Below are 16,611 nucleotides of genomic sequence, written 5' to 3'. Positions count from 1 at the left end.
GCAGAGTTATGTTGGTAAATACCTTTATTCCCAATGCACCCCAGTGCGCATTGCAGGTGGGGAGCCGGCTGGCTAAGCTCTCCTGTCTACTCCATAATCCCCCGCCTTTCTAATTATTATACTAATGAAGGTCGTGGATGAGCGATCTGCCTTCTGTGCACTCACCGGCAGCCTTCATTAGCATAATAATGAAGGGGGAGGGGCAGATGGGGCAATATGAGGGAGACAGGGGAGCTTGGCCAGCCGGCTCCCGGCCTCCAATGCACGCTTGGTTACGTTGAAATAAAACTATTTACAAGCATAACTGCACTTCCTGAATGGATTTAAGTGAGTGACCCATCATTTTAAAGTGGTTCACCCGCACCATAACTCAGTATACTGTCAGTTTCTCTTAAATAACTACTAATACTGGTCACCAATCCTCCTGAAGCTGGCTGAAACCCATTATTAAATATTAACCCCTTGCCGCAAAATGCTGTTTATAAACAGTGCAGCGGCAGGGGTATGAAGCAAGCTCAGGTGCTAAGATCGCGCTATATTTGCATGCTCCCGGCTACTATCAACAGTCAGTACCAGTGGCTATTGCCAGACATCGCCAATCAGGCAATGTCCGGCATTAGTGCAAAATTAAAAGCGTTATGGCTTTAAGAAGACGAAGAGTAAAAAAACGAAAGTGCAAAAAAATAAAAAATAAACATGTCCTTAAAGGGGTATTCCGGTGAAAAACTTTTTTTTTAAATCAACTGGTGCCAGAAAGTTAAACAGATTTGTAAATTACTTCTATTAAAAAATCTTAATCCTGCCTGTACTTATTAGCTGCTAAATACTACAGCGGAAATTCTTTTCTTTTTGATACACAGAGCTGTCTGCTGACATCATGAGCACAGTGCTCTCTGCTGACACCTCTGTCCATTTTAGGAACTGTCCAGAACAGCGTATGTTTGCTATGGGGATTTCCTTTTACTCTGGACAGTTCCTAAAATGGACAGAGATGTCAGCAGAGAGCACAGTGCTCATGATGTCAGCAGACAGCTCTGTGTTTCAAAAAGAAAAGAATTTCTGCTGTAGTATTCAGCAGCTAATAAGTACAGGAAGGATTAAGATTTTTTAATAGAAGTAATTTACAAATCTGTTTAACTTTCTGGTACCAGTTTATTTAAAAAAATAAAATAAAAAGGTTTTCACCGGAGTACCCCTTTAAGGGGTTAAACAGTAACACCAATCTCTAAGAACATTTAGTTTGACCTTTATTAAATTAAAAATTAATTTACAGTTCATATAAAGAATATTTCTCACACTGGTTTTAGCCTGAGTTAGTGGGACATTTGCCCCAATAAAGCCAGTGGTTTCTTATTACCTGATTAAACATCAACAATACAATCCTTGAACTAAGAACTGTGTTGTCCGCTCACTCACTGATGACCGCTATTGCACACCTGTGCTATCGAACCCACCAGTCCCACCCCGGCTTCACAATACGAATCCAAAAAGAAGAATGTCCGGCACTGGATATGCATAAAAGTTATCGTAGATTAAGCACCTGACGGTGCGAAACGCGTCAGACGTTCCTGCTCTGTGTTGTGACTCCTTGCCAAAGCAGAAATAAAGCAAAGACTTTTATGCATATCCAGTGCCGGACTTTCTTCCTTTTGGATCAACAATTCAATATCCAGTCCTGCTGAATGAAAGGGATTGTCTCCTGACAACAACAACCACCGTCCTTAGGAGATACGCACACCATGAGTTGGGATCAATGTCCCGATTTCAAAGCCAGTCAAGTTATATATTACATTCACTTCCCATCCTAGAGAATGTGAGGTGTAGACCAAAGGTGACTAAACATTAGGGAATAACCAAATTATAATAATCTTGAGGACCCATCAACAAGCTGATTGGCGTTGACATGAGGCACCATATGCTTCCTACTTAGCAATGGTTTCTCTTGCACTATGGCGGAACACCATATATGGGAAACCCATTGGCTTTGCGCTACAAGGGCCAAGATTTACTCTTCAGACGATCAACTTTCTTGAAGTTTGCCAATAGATTCAGTTTTTTGATTGAATGACCTCGGAGTCCATCTGAAATGTATCCCTGGATTCTACAGTATTGTCTTGAATGGTCCCATAGACCATGCTCTCCATCTGTAAGTGATGTCTTTCATTAAGGGCATTTTTGTCTCCTGTTTCTTTCACTATTTCACCATCATCTTCGTCATCGTCGCTGTCCTGCAACATAAATGAAGTTTGAGTTTATAAACCTGAAGTCAAAACTTCATAGAAATTTAAAATGCCCCTAGACATCTTATCGCTTATCCAAAGGTCTGATAGTGGGAGGTCCGGTCACTGGGACTCATACGATCTCCGGGCTGGCACGTCATGCCACGCGCCTTCCATTCATGTCTACGGGAGGGAGCATGACGGCTGTCACACCCTCTCCCATAGACATGAATGGAGGGTGTATGACGTAGCGGCTGGACCCCCGGCGATCAGATATATTATTCCCAATCCTTTGGATAGGGAATAAGATGTCTAGGGGCAGATTACCCCTTTAAGTAGAATACAGGCTGCTCTCTGCATGCCCTGCAGGGCGAGTATAAAGAACAATAAAGGGTTTTTCCAGAGAAATAATTTTAATGGCCCATCTACAGGACAGGCCATCAGTAGTTGATTGGTGGGGTGCCAAAACATGGCCCCCTTTGCTGATCAGCTGTTCAGTACCTGCAGCACATAGAGAACAGGCCGGAAGCAGTCGGCTCCATATTCTATGTAGTGGCGCGCCACATTACTGCAGTCTCGGCTTCTACCGAGTGAGTGAATATTCTGTATTTTACCTCCTCCTTTGTCCTCTGGTATTCATCAATGGCGTACTGATATTTAGGAACATTAAGACCAAACAGGGTCGCCAGCCTTCCGCCGAGGTAGTCACAAGCTGAAATAAGAAGATGTAACAATCTAGATCTACATTCCAAAAAAAAATAGGTATCATAACATTTGACTATCGTAATTTCATATCATTATTTCTCATAGTTGGTTGATGAACCAGAGAAAATAATTTGCTGAATTTGGTCTTGTCGGACAGACCAGACACAATATGGTATATTCAGGTCTGTGAGCACATGGGCAAGAGTGACCATAATAAGGCTTAAAGGGGTACTCCCGTGCCCCAGCGTTCTAAACATTTTGTTCAGAACGCTTGGAGCAGGTGGCAATGATCGTTACGTCACAACACACACCCTCCATACCTGTCAATGGGAGGGGGCGTGATTACCGTCACGCCCCCTCCCATAGACATGAATGGAGGGGGTGTGATGTGACATCATGAGGGGCGTGGCCGTGACATCACAATCACGGCCGTCCGCTCCTAAGGTTCTGAACAAAATGTTCAGAATGCTGGGGCATGGGACTACCCCTTTAACAAGTGTAGTAAGATGGCAGATCACGGGACCTTCATTAGACCCCTGGCTGCTATTATTATTCTGCAGTTGTGTCATAAAGGAGTCAATAGTCTGACAAAACTAGCTCATCTTCTGTATCTAAACGTGTAGATGTTGTTGGTGTAAAGGTTTAGCTCCGACAGGAAGCAGATTTTTTTTGTGTTGTGAGGACCTCCAACAACCAGCTTTAGTGTGGTGGTTAATTCCTCTAAAGTGCCACCATAGGAAAATGAAGCATTACATAGTTCTTAAACAATACAGTAGGCTATCTGTATAATACAAGGACATGATGGGTCGTCCAAAGCAGGATATGCTCTTTGCAGTTGCTCTTTGCTCTGGCAGGGAGCAGTGCTGAGCTTGTCTGTGTCCTGGCTGCAGTCTGAGATTTAGGGTTACAGCATGAGTCCAGCTTGAGGCCAGGACTGGTAGGGAAACCCCTAGTGGTCATTTTTTTCAAAGTGGAAAATTAAATAGAAAGTAGCATATTTTTTTAATAACATGCTATTGGAAAGTTATTCTGCATACATTAATCTATAATATATCAAAAGTTATTTTGATGAAAGGTACCCTTTAAAGGTTAGTGTTGGGTGTGAATATTCGAATAGCGAATTTTTATCGCGAAGTGATTGGCAAAGCGGGCCATCAGTCTTGAGACCACTTTTTTCTTCGAAGGTGAGAGCCGGAGCACTCTAAAGCAAGAGACAGGCCCTATTCTTGAGATTAGGGGGGATCCTTGTGATCAGACACTTAACCCCTATCCTGTGGCTAGGGGATATTTTTACCTTACTTGAGTTCCCCATAAAAGGGTACTCTAGTGGAAAACTATTTTTTTCAAATCAACTGGTGCCAGAAAGTTAAACAGATTTGTAAATGCCTTCTATTAAATAATCTTAACTCTTCCAGTATGCTGTAAATTACAGAGGAAGTTGAGTTGTTCTATTCTGTCTGACCACAGTGCTCTCTGCTGACACCTCTGTCCATGTCAGGAACTGTCCAGAGCAGGAGAAAAATCCCATAGCAAACCTCTCCTGCTCTGGACAGTTCCTGACATGGACAGAGGTATCAGAGAAGTAATTTACAAATCTGTTTAACTTTCTGGCACCAGTTGATTTGAAAACATTTTTTCCCACTGGAGTACCCCTTTAAATAACAATTATTATTATAGACATGTCACCTGGCAGGCAACATCGTAGATGGATGAGAATTTCTATACCAGAGAGTAACTTGAGTATCTATAGTAACTTACTGAAGAAGGCGGTCGTAGCGACTCGGAGAATCCAGAATTGCACGTATGTTCTCCAGCTCATCTGTGTCTGTCAATAAACACAGGAAACAGACAGACATTAGGAGCATGGGGGAAGATTTATCAAAACCTGTACGGACGAAAAGTTGCTGAGTTGCCCATAGCAACCAATCAGAACGCTTCTTTCATTTTTCACAGGCCTTTTCAAAAATGAAAGAAGCGATCTGATTGGTTGCTATGGGCAACTCCGCAACTTTTCCTCTGGACAGGTTTTGATCAATCTCCTCCAAGATGTGTATATTATGGGGTAAGGTCTATGTAGCTGAATGCACCTCAAATAAAATCTACACCTTTAGGCACTGATATCAGAGTGCCCCTTCATTCTAGCTAAGCACTGTGTCCACCTGCTCACTTTAAAGGGGTACTCCAATGGAAAACATTTTTTTATTTTATTTTTTTCAAAATCAACTGGTGCCAGAAAGTTAAACAGATTTGAATATTACTTCTATTTAAAAATCTTAATCCTTCCAGTACTTAATTGCTGCCTTATACTACAGAGGAAGTTCTTTTCTTTCCAGTCTGACCACAGTGCTCTCTGCTGCCATCTCTGTCCATGTCAGGAACTGTCCAAAGCAGGAGCAAATTCCCATAGCAAATGTCTCTTGCACTGGACAGTTCCTGACATGGACAGAGGTGTCAGCAGAGAGCACTGTGGTCAGACTGGAAAGAACCACACAACTTCCTTTGGAGCATACAGCAGCTGATCAGTACTGGAAGGATTAAGATTTTTAAATAGAAGTCATTTACAAATCTGTATAACTTTCTGGCACCAGTTGATATAAAAAATATTGTCTCCGCCCCTAGACATCTTACACCCCCAACCCAACCCCCCCCCCCGATCTCCCTGCAGCACCTGGCGTTTATTGAGAATGTCAGCAGCGGTGCTGGAGGCCACTCCCTTTGTGACATCACATAAGATGTCTGATGGTCGGGGTCCCGCAGCTGGGGACCCCTGCGATCTCAGCTACGGCACCCCAGACATTCAATGCATGGAGCAAACTTTGCTCCGTGCAGGGTGACTGGTGATGCAGGGCGGAGGCTCTTGACGTCAAGGCCACGCCCATAGACTTGGATAGGGGATAAGATGTCTGGGGGCGGAGTATCCCTTTAATATGATGTGTAGGTAAGAGACCTGTAAGGTAAGAGACCTGAATATGAATCAGTGAGTGTTGGTACAATGGTACCATGTGGCCAGATGGATGAGAGTGGATGTCCTGACCTCTCTTGCTGTGTCACATGTGCTGTATTTAAACGGAAAAAAAAATAATTCTGTAAAGACTCTATACAAATAAATATGGTATAAAAATAGCATAATTAGAAATACTGTAGCTGACTCAAGCTTGACAGTGGTCCCTCAAGTTACAATGTGAATTGGTTCCGGGACGACCATTGTATGTTGAAACCATAACTCTATGGAAACCTGGTAATTGGTTCTAGAGGCACCAAAATGTCATCCAAAAATAGGAAAAAGTGAGGATTAAAGAAAAACAAGTAGATAACTAATATAGATAAAGCAAATCCTTACATATAAAAGTAATAAAGATCTGCTGGGAGCTGTAATCACTGTCTATGTAGAGGACAGGAGATTTTTCAGGGCCCTGTACAGTACACAGTGTCCTAAAAATGTAACATGGAGCCGCCCTCAGCTGGTGTCCAAAGAAGCAGCTATCCCTGGTACAGGTAAAGAGTACAGAACATGTAATACCTCCCTGTACTCTAGAGGGCACTACCAGACACCAGTCAGTGCATACACTTCAGTAATACAGGTAAAGAATAGTACAGAACATGTAATACCTCCCTGTACTGTAGGGGGCGCTACCAGACACCAGTCAGTGCATATACTTTAGGAATACAGGTAAAGAGTACAGAACATGTAATACCTCCCTGTACTGTAGGGGGGCGCTACCAGACACCAGTCAGTGCATGCACTTCAGTAATACAGGTAGAGAGTACAGAGCATGTAATTCCTCCCCGTACTGTAGGGGGCACTACCAGACACCAGTCAGTGCATACACTTCAGGAATACTGGTGTTTTACCAGTGAATGCCCATTCTGATTGGTCCGTTCTTCCGGCCATTGACACGTCACAGATCTGGACTGTCTGTCGCATTGTATGTTTTGTCTGGTTTCAAGTTACAATTATCCAGAAAAGACCAAATATTTTAAGTTTAGCGACCACTGTATAGGGACTTACAGAGGACTGACATCTTGCTCCTATTTCGTTGTAGAAAGTATAAAAATTTGCTATAAAAACTTCCTACCGTGTCTACATTCCGAAAGTCGATCCTCTGGTCGTCTTCATCGTCCTCCTCTTCTGTACTGTACTCCTCCATGGTTTCTCCATTTGCAAAGTGAATTATCCTCCTGGGGACTCTCTTCTTCTCCACATCGCCAAGTTCTATTTCTTTCTGAAGAGAAGATAAAATGTATCAGGAACCTTTACAGGGAAATCCAGTTCAACCTGGTACCAGTGATGTCCCTGGCAGCTATGGGCAGAGCAGCACATAAAAAGTACCTGTCACCAAATAAACTTTTCTAAACTACCTCAGGCTATGTTCCCTGACTACTCCTAACACCCCTCCAGCCCTTAAGAAAAAAAAAATTCAGAGCTAAAACCCCTTAAGGACCCAGCCATTTTACACCTTAGGACCCGGCCATTTTTTGCACAACTGACCACTGTCACTTTAAACATTAATAACTCTGGAATGCTTTTAGTTATCATTCTGATTCAGAGATAGTTTTTTTGTGACATATTCTACTTTAACTTAGTGGTAAAATTTTTGTGGTAACTTGCATCCTTTCTTGGTGAAAAATCCCAAAATTTGATGAAAAATTTGAAAATTTTGCATTTTTCTAACTTTGAAGCTCTCTGCTTGTAATGAAATTGGATATTCCAAATATTATTTTATTTTATTCACATATACAATATGTCTACTTTATATTTGCATCATAAAATTGACGAGTTTTTACTTTTGGAAGACATCAGAGGGCTTCAAAGTTCAGCAGCAATTTTCCAATTTTTCACAAAATTTCCAAAATCACAAATTTTCAGGGACCAGTTCAGGTTTGAAGTGGATTTGAAGGGTCTTCATCTTAGAAATACCCCACAAATGACCCCATTATAAAAACTACACCCCCCAAAATATTCAAAATGACATTCAGTCAGCATTTTAACCCTTTAGGTGTTTCACAGGAATAGCAGCAAAGTGAAGGAGAAAATTCACAATTTCAATTTTTTACACTCGCATGTTCTTGTAGACCCAATTTTTGAATTTTTACAAGGGGTAAAAGGAGAAAATGTATACTTCTATTTGTAGCCCAATTTCTCTCGACTAAGCACATACCTCATATGTCTATGTAAAGTGTTCGGCGGGCGCAGTAGAGGGCTCAGAAGGGAAGGAGCGACAAGGGAATTTTGGAGCGTACGTTTTTCTGAAATGGTTTTTAGGGGGCATGTTGCATTTAGGAAGCCCCTATGGTGCCAGAACAGCAAAAATCCCCCACATGGCATACCATTTTGGAAACTAGACCCCTTGAGGAACGTAACAAGGAATAAAGTGAGCCTTTATACCCCACAGGGTTTTCACGACTTTTGCATATGTAAAAAAATTTAAAAAGAGTTTCAATAAAATGTGTGCTTCCCCCCAAATTTCACATTTTTGCAAGGGTTAATAGCAGAAAATAGCCCCCAAAATTTGTAATTCCATCTCTTCTGAGTATGGAGGTACCCCATAAGTTTACATCAAGTGCACTATGGGCGAACTACAATGCTCAGAAGAGAAGGAGTCATATTTGGCTTTTTGAGAGCAAATTTTACTCGGGGGCATGTCGCATTTAGGAAGCCCCTATGGTGCCAGGACAGCAAAAAATACCCACATGCCATACCATTTTGGAAACTAGACCCCTTGAGGAACGTAACAAGGAATAAAGTGAGCCTTAATACCCCACAGGGGTTTCACGACTTTTGCATACGTAAAAAAAAATAAATAAAATGTCACTAAAATGTGTGTTTCCCCCCCAAATTTCACATTTTTGCAAGGGTTAATAGCAGAAAATACCCCCCAAAATTTGTAACCCCATCTCTTCCGAGTATGGAGGTACCCCATAAGTTGACCTGAAGCACACTACGGGCGAACTACAATGCTCAGAAGAGAAGGAGTCATATTTGGCTTTTTGAGAGCAAATTTTGCTCGGGGGGCTTGTCGCATTTAGGAAGCCTAAATGGTGCCAGAACAGCAAAATAACCCCCACATGGCATACCATTTTGGAAACTAGACCCCTTGAGGAACGTAACAAGGGGTACAGTGAGCATTTGCCCCCCACTGGTGTCTGTCAGATCTTTGGAACAGTGGGCTGTACAAAATTTTTAATTTGCGCAGCCCACTGTTCCAAAGATCTGTCAGACACCAGTGGGGTGTAAATTATCACTGCACCCCTCTTTACATTCCGTGAGGGGTGTAGTTTCCGAAATGGGGTCACATGTGGTGTACATGGTGCACTCTCCCTTCTGGGCCTTGTTGTGCGCCCCCAGAGCACTTTGCGCCCACGTATGGGGTATCTCCGTAGTCGGGAGAAGTTGCATTACAAATTTTGGGGGGCTTTTTTCCCTTTTACCTCTTGTCAAAATGAAAAGTATAGGGCAACACCAGCATGTTAGTGTAAAAAATTTATTTTTTACACTAACATGCTGGTGTAGACCCCAATTTCACCTTTTCATAAGGGGTGAAAGGAGAAAAAGCCCCCCAAAATTTGTAAGGCAATTTCTCCCGAGTACGGCCCTAAACTGTTGCCTTGAAATACGACAGGGCTCCGAAGTGAGAGCGCCATGTGCATTTGAGGCCTGAATTAGGGATTTGCCTTGGGGTGGACATAGGGGTATTCTACGCCAGTGATTCCCAAACAGGGTGCCTCCAGCTGTTGCAAAACTCCCAGCATGCTTGGACAGTCAACGGCTGTCCGGCAATACTGGGAGTTGTTGTTTTGCAACAGCTGGAGGCTCCATTTTGAAAACAGTGGCATACCAGACGTTTTTCATTTTTATTGGGGAGGGGGGCTGTGTAGGGGTATGTGTATATGTAGTGTTTTTTACTTTTTATTTTATTTTGTGTTAGTTTAGTGTAGTGTAGTGTTTTTAGGGTACAGTCACACGGGCAGGGGGGGTTACAGCGATTTTCCCGCTGTGAGTTTGAGCTGCCGCGCAAAATTTGCTGCATCGCAAACTTGCAGCCTGATACTCACTGTAAGCCCCCTGCCCATGTGAATGTACCCTGTACATTCACAAGGGGGGGACCTCCAGCTGTTGCAAAACTACAACTCCCAGCATGCACAGTCTATCAGTGCATGCTGGTAGTTATAGTTTTGCAACAGCTGGAGGCACACGGGTTGGGAAACACTGAGTTAGGAAACAGACAATGTTTCCCAACCAGTGTGCCTCCTGTTGTTGCAAAACCACAACTCCCAAACATTCTCAGGCATGCTGGGAGTAGTAGTTCGGCAACATCTTTAGAGCCAGATGTTGCCGAACTACAACTCCCAGCATGCTTGGAGTTGTAGTTTGCAACATCTGGAGGACTACAGTTTGCAGACCACTAATACAGTGGTTCCCAATCTGTGCCCTTCCAGATGTTGCAAAACTACAACTCCCAGTATGCCAAAACTGTCCAGGCATGCTGGGAGTTGTAGTTCTGCAACATCTGAAGGGCCAGATGTTACAGAACTACAACTCCCAGCATGCCTGGACAGTAAGGGCATGCTGAGGATGTGTAGTTTTGCAACATCTGGAAGGGCACAGTGGTCTCCAAACTGTGGACCTCCAAATGTTGCAAAACTGCAACTCCCAGCATGCCCAGACGCCAAGGGCTGTCTGGGCATGCTGGGAGTTGTAGTATATAGGGTCCCAATACAGCAATGCATGTCGCTTTACGGCGACGTGCATTGCTGTAAAGGGCCCGACCGCGGCTGAAGATCTACTCACCTGTCGCCGCCGCCGCCATCTTCCTCGCTGGGATCCGGGTCTTCAGGGACGAGGTAAGTACCGGGGCCGGTCCCCAGCACTCCCCCGTCCCCCGCAGCGTCCTCCAGTCTTGCTCCCGTCCTCTCCGGACTTCAAGGGGCCGGGCAGGACGGGAGGAAGTAACCGCCCCCCCCCCCTCCTGCGATTGGTCGGTTAACTAACCGACAGATCGCAGGGAATAGGAGAAGGTGGCAGGTTTGCCACCTCGCTCCTAGTCTTCACCATGATCCTGGCTGTCTGTGACAGCCGGGATCATGCGAAATTACCGGGCGGTCGGGTCCCAGAGACCCGATCAGCCCGGTATTGCCGCAGATCGCAAGGGCGATTTCCCTTGCGATTTGCGGCGATCGCCGACATGGGGGGCATACATGGCCCCCCTCGGCGTTTGCCCTGGATCCCTGCTGAAGGATTTCAGCAGGGATCTGCATACGTCATGGGTCCTTAAGAGGTTAAAAAGCTCTGTATCTTACCTTTATTCTTGCTAACATAGTGCAATTTCCCAGCAGGAGTAATTGGGCGTTTCCTAGCAGGCATGACATCACTGAAGCCTGCTGGGGGACCACTTCCGCCCTCACATGGTTACAGAATTGTGATGAATAGAAGACCTCAAGCTCTGTGCATGTTTCAGTCTGTGTTGCTATCAGTGAGGCTCTCCTGCAGCTTCCAGTCTGTGCAGCTTTCTGTGAGAATCTGTGGAGCTTCCACTTTCTGTGCAGCTGTCAATCAAGCTCTGTGCAGAGAAGCACTTCCTGAGTTTGGACTCCTGCCAGGCCGGGAGGAGACCAAACTTACTGTATTAATTGTGGCAGGGAGCAGAACAGAGCCACCTAATGGCTGTTTTTTATATTACATTTTAAACATATTTATGTTGATGATTTTAAAAGCAAGTGAATGGGAAAGTGTCTGCTAATTACACAAGGAACACTATATTAAAAGTTTTATCTGGTGACAGGTTCTCTCTAATGCACGTATGGTGAGGAGATCCCTTCTCAGTATATAACCTGCAGTCTGTGTCTTATATACGATGTACTTGCGCCTTAGAGTGAACAAGTGAATGGGTAAATGTTCACATTCAGGTAATTCCTGTGTTCTGGGAATAACAATAACTCATTGAATAACCAAGAACCAACCACAATGAAACAATGGAGGATCAGATAACTGGAAATGTTTTCTAGGGACTCTGGGATTTAACCCTTAATGTGATGAGCACTAAGGGGAGTGCTAAAGGGGCATTCTCATATTACAAAGTTATCCCTCAGAACAGTGTTTCCCAACCAAGGTGCCTCCAGCTGTTGCCAAACTACCACTTTCATCATGCACGGACAGCCTTTTCCCATTTTACAAATAAAAAATGTAATAATGATAATAATATAAATAAACATATTTGCCGCCACATATAGAAATGCCCCTTTCTATTAAAATACAATGTTAATAGACGTATGGTGATCGACCTAAACGTAAAAAAAAATCCAAAACCTAAATTGCTTATTTTCGGTCACATCACAACCCAGAAAAAAAAGTTATACCGGTAAAAACTACAGATCACGGCACAGAAAGTGAGCCCTCATACACCCTGTATATGGGGGGGGGGGGGGAATATATATATATATATATATATAGGGGTCAGAAGGGGAATTTATATTTTTTTTTTGGGTAAAAATTTTTTGACTTTTTTTTTTTAAATAGAAAAGCATGTAACCATTTGAAGCCTTTTAAACATATTGGGGGATATTTATCAAAGTTGTCTATGTCCCACATCAATATAGACCAAACTACAGAGGGTTAGGCCGGTCTATTGTGCGCATAATTTATCAAAAGTCACACGGCTCTTGATAAATTCTGCGCACAGACTTTGGGATCTATGCTTTAGACTGTATTTAAACCTGCTCCAACATGGTCTGACATTTCGGCGTACTTCCAGCCGATGCGACTTGTTGCTGAAAAGTCGCTTTTGATAAATTCAGCACCAATGCATTTTCCAATGCATTTCCATCTAAAATAGACTAGAATGCATCATGTTCGAAAAATCCTCTAGAGCAAAAGTCGCAGAAAAGTCGCACATATTTAGACAAATTAAGACAGGAAAATCCTAAGTCTAAATCCTTTGATAAATCTCCCCCATTGACTCACAGAATAAAGAGAACATGTCGGTTTTACTGTAAAGTGCACTGCGTAAAAACAAAAAAAAATACAGACTAATTTGCCACCTCAAATAATATATATATATATATATTTTTTTTTTTTAATTTATCTTTTTATTGGTTGTGCAGTACATTTTAAGGTAAAAAAAAAAGTGCCATTACAAAGTATGATTGACCACGCAAAAAACAAGCCGTTGTATGGCTCAGTGGATGAAAAAAACATGAAATATGCTTCTTGAAAGGACAAAAAATTTTAAAATGAAAACAGGCTGTGTCCTGGAGGGTTTTATGAATTTTTTGGGGCAATTTTTTTTTATTTTATTTTTTCTTTTTTTTACATTTTAAAGGAAGAATGCTTCCTTTTAACTGCATGTGAAATTCCAAGTATACGAAAGCGAGAATCTATGATGCCAAAAGGCATATCACAAATAACATTGAATGCGCTGATTCCTGGAGATTTGGCGGCGCGGTTTAGTGCCTGTTGTCGCAATGCAAGACGTCTTATACGATCATTCACCCTGACAGAATGAGGAAGTGGATGCAAATGCAAATTTGCATCCAATCCAGCATAAAACAGTGAGTCCCAACCGGGGTGCCTCTAGCTATTGCAATACTACAACTCCCAGCATGCCCGGACAGCCTTTGACCATACTTTTGGGTTTGCTATAGAGCAGTGGTTTCCAAACTGTGAACCTCCAGCTATTGCAAAACTACAACTCCCAGCATGCCAGGACAGCCTTTGACCATACTTTTGGGTTTGCTATAGAGCAGTGGTTTCCAAACTGTGAATCTCCAGCTGTTGAAAAAAAAAACTACAACTCCCAGCATGCCCGGACATCCTTTGACCATACTTTTGGGTTTGCTATAGAGCAGTGGTTTTCAAACTGTGAACCTCCAGCTGCTGAAAAACTACAACGCCCAGCATGCCCGGACAGCCTTTGACCATACTTTTGGGTTTGCTATAGAGCAGTGGTTTCCAAACTGTGAACCTCCAGCTGTTGAAAAGCTACAACTCCCAGCATGCCCGGACAGCCATTGACCATACTTTTGGGTTTGCTATAGAGCAGTGGTTTCCAAACTGTGAACCTCCAGCTGTTGAAAAGCTACAACTCCCAGCATGCCCGGACAGCCATTGACCATACTTTTGGGTTTGCTATAGAGCAGTGGTTTCCAAACTGTGAACCTCCAGCTATTGCAAAACTACAACTCCCAGCGTGCCCGGACAGCCTTTTACCATACTTTTGGGTTTGCTATAGAGCAGTGGTTCCCAAACTGTGAACCTCCAGTTGTTGAAAAACTACAACTCCCAGTATGCCCGGACAGCCTTCGGCTGTCCGGGCATGCTGGGAGTTGTAGTTTTGCAACAGCTGGAGGCACCCTGGTTGGAAAACACTGGCCTAAAATAACACGAACATGGAGTAGCTCACCAGTGCTATGTCCCCGTCTGCTATGTCCTCCGCCATCGCCTCTGAAAAACAAGAAAATCAAGATGTTTAAAGTTACAGGTCACATATTTCCTTGTGCCGTCCTCCCGGGGGTGGGAACAGACAGGACGGGGCTGCTCAGTGAGTACGACAGGTGACTGTGCTGAGTGTAATGGGGGCGACCGGAGTGGAGCTGGTACCACCCGATCCATACAGGGATATTGGGGGGGGATTTATCAATTCTCATTGTGCCAGGTTATTTTTGTAGAGGGGTTTATTTGTGCTGGATTCGGCATCTCTGCGACGGATTAACCAATTCGGCGCACAGCCTTTGTTCAATTCAGCGCAAATAAAATACCGTTCAGTCACAGATTTTTTTTTTTTACGATCTGGGCTTAGGCTGGGTTCACACCACATTTTTGCAATACAGTTCCGTATCAGGTTTTTGGATAAAAAATGGATTCCTCAAAACCGGACTAAACTGTATCAAAACGTGTGTACAAATTTTAACCCGTATACGGTTTGAAAAATGATGTCCGGTTGCATCCGTTTTTTAAGAAGAAAAAAAGTATACGTTTTGAACTTTTCACTGTATTATGAATAAAGTTTCACTTGTTTGATTGAAATTCCTAGAAAAAAACTGCAAAGTCAAAAAACGTATGGTGAAAACCGGATGGAACCGTACGCACATACGATTCTGTACGGTTCCCATTGACTCCCATGTTAAAAAAAATGTAAACGGTGTCCATACGGTTTTTCACCCGGACCAAAAACCGTGGTAGGCTACGGTTTTAGGTACAGGATGCAAAACGGACGCAACCGGATGCATCATTTGGCATACGGTTTTCAATGGAGAGTCAATGCGTACGGTTTTCAATACGGTTCCGTAAGGTTTTCAAATTGAAAATGTATACGGGAACTGTATTGCAAAAACGTGATGTGAACCCGGCCTTACTTAGATTTGTGATTTTTGAAAGGTGTTTGCGCCAAAAATGTGCGCAAATCTGGAAAGTCGCAGTCAGTGAACTCGTGGCCGCTGCCCTTTCCAGCCTAATAAAATGAACAGAAGTAGAAAACATTGGGGGAGATTTATCAAAACCTGTGCAGAGGAAAAGTTGCTGAGTTGCCCATAGCAACCAATCAGATCGCTTCTTTCATTTTTCAGAGGCCTTTTCAAAAATGAAAGCAGCGATCTGATTGGTTGCTATGGGCAACTCAGCAACTTTTCTTCTGGACGGGTTTTCATGAATCTCCCCCATTGATTTCTGATCCAATTCATTTGGCGCATCCAAAAAATTAAGATAAAAAAGTGACTGCGTCTAACAGTCGCGACCAATGAAAGCCCCCCAAAAAAAACGTCCAAATAGCTTGATAAATTTCCTCCATTGAGTGTGACCAATATATGACCGAAGAATATTGGGGCAGGTCTGTGTAGAGGAAGAGTGGTACTGTTGCCCATAGCAACCAATCAGATCACTGCTTTCATTTTCAAAAAGCCTTCTGAAAAGATTTTGATAAATCTCCCCCCATTACATTTTTTGTGTTAGGGGACAGAAACATTGCTGAAGATTTATTAAAACCTGTACAGAGGAAAAGTTGACCAGTTACCCATAGCAACCAATCAGATCGCTTCTTTCATTTTCTTTTTTTCTTTCTAAAAGCCTCTAAAAAAAATTAAGATAATCTGGTTGCTATGGGCAACTGCACCTCTGTTCCTTTACACGCGGTTTGATGAATCCTCCCGTATGTGTTCTGCCTTATTTGGATGTTACTATATTGGACCTTGAGAATGCATCGACAAAACGAGATTGGGCAAACAGGACTACCTCCTTTAACCCTTAGATGACACAGGGCTTACATGTACCGCCTGGTCGCTGTAGGGGCACGCTTCATACCTGGTAAGTGATGCTGTTTCCAGACAAAGGGTGACATGTTTTCCTGATTTCCTTCATAACTTTTAAAGGGATCCTGCACATTTATTAGGGTATATTACCCTTCTGTGTATTAAAGGGGTACTGTGGGGACGGAGTATCGTGACATCACGGCTCCGCCCTCGTGTGACGTCACGCCCCGCCCCCTCATTGCAAGTCTATGGGAGGGGCGTGCGGTCACGCCCCCTCCCATAAACTTGCATTGAGGGGGCGGGGCGTGACATCAAGATACTACAACCCCGTGGTCGGGAGGCATAACCTTGAGTGCAGTGCTTACAGGTGGGTGCTGCACGCCAGATTGCGGGGTCCCCAACGGCGGGATCCCCGCGATCAGACATCTTATCCCCTATCCTTTACATAGTG

General features: G+C 43.4%; 1 protein-coding gene across 3 annotated transcripts; it reads right to left on the bottom strand.

Annotated features, from left to right (window-relative positions):
• Positions 1-1,213: 1,213 nt before the first annotated feature.
• Positions 1,214-16,370, bottom strand: FAM177B (family with sequence similarity 177 member B). Of its 3 annotated transcripts, none has more exons than XM_056568403.1 (6): positions 16,213-16,370; positions 14,321-14,361; positions 7,001-7,147; positions 4,683-4,749; positions 2,834-2,931; positions 1,214-2,228 (listed from the first exon to the last, which is right to left on the bottom strand). In XM_056568403.1, exons 1-6 carry the CDS (start codon positions 16,247-16,249, stop codon positions 2,049-2,051), a joined length of 570 nt encoding a protein of 189 aa, XP_056424378.1. In that variant the 5' UTR covers positions 16,250-16,370; the 3' UTR covers positions 1,214-2,048. The 3 variants fall into 3 exon arrangements, with proteins under 3 accessions (XP_056424378.1, XP_056424380.1, XP_056424379.1); XM_056568405.1 differs by lacking the exon at positions 16,213-16,370 and adding an exon at positions 15,851-15,864; XM_056568404.1 differs by lacking the exon at positions 16,213-16,370 and adding an exon at positions 15,273-15,343.
• Between the last annotated feature and the right edge of the window lie 241 nt (positions 16,371-16,611).

Source organism: Hyla sarda, chromosome 3 (genome assembly GCF_029499605.1).
Source record: "Hyla sarda isolate aHylSar1 chromosome 3, aHylSar1.hap1, whole genome shotgun sequence".
Lineage (NCBI taxonomy): Eukaryota > Metazoa > Chordata > Amphibia > Anura > Hylidae > Hyla > Hyla sarda.
This window is presented reverse-complemented; position numbering and strand designations above follow the sequence as displayed.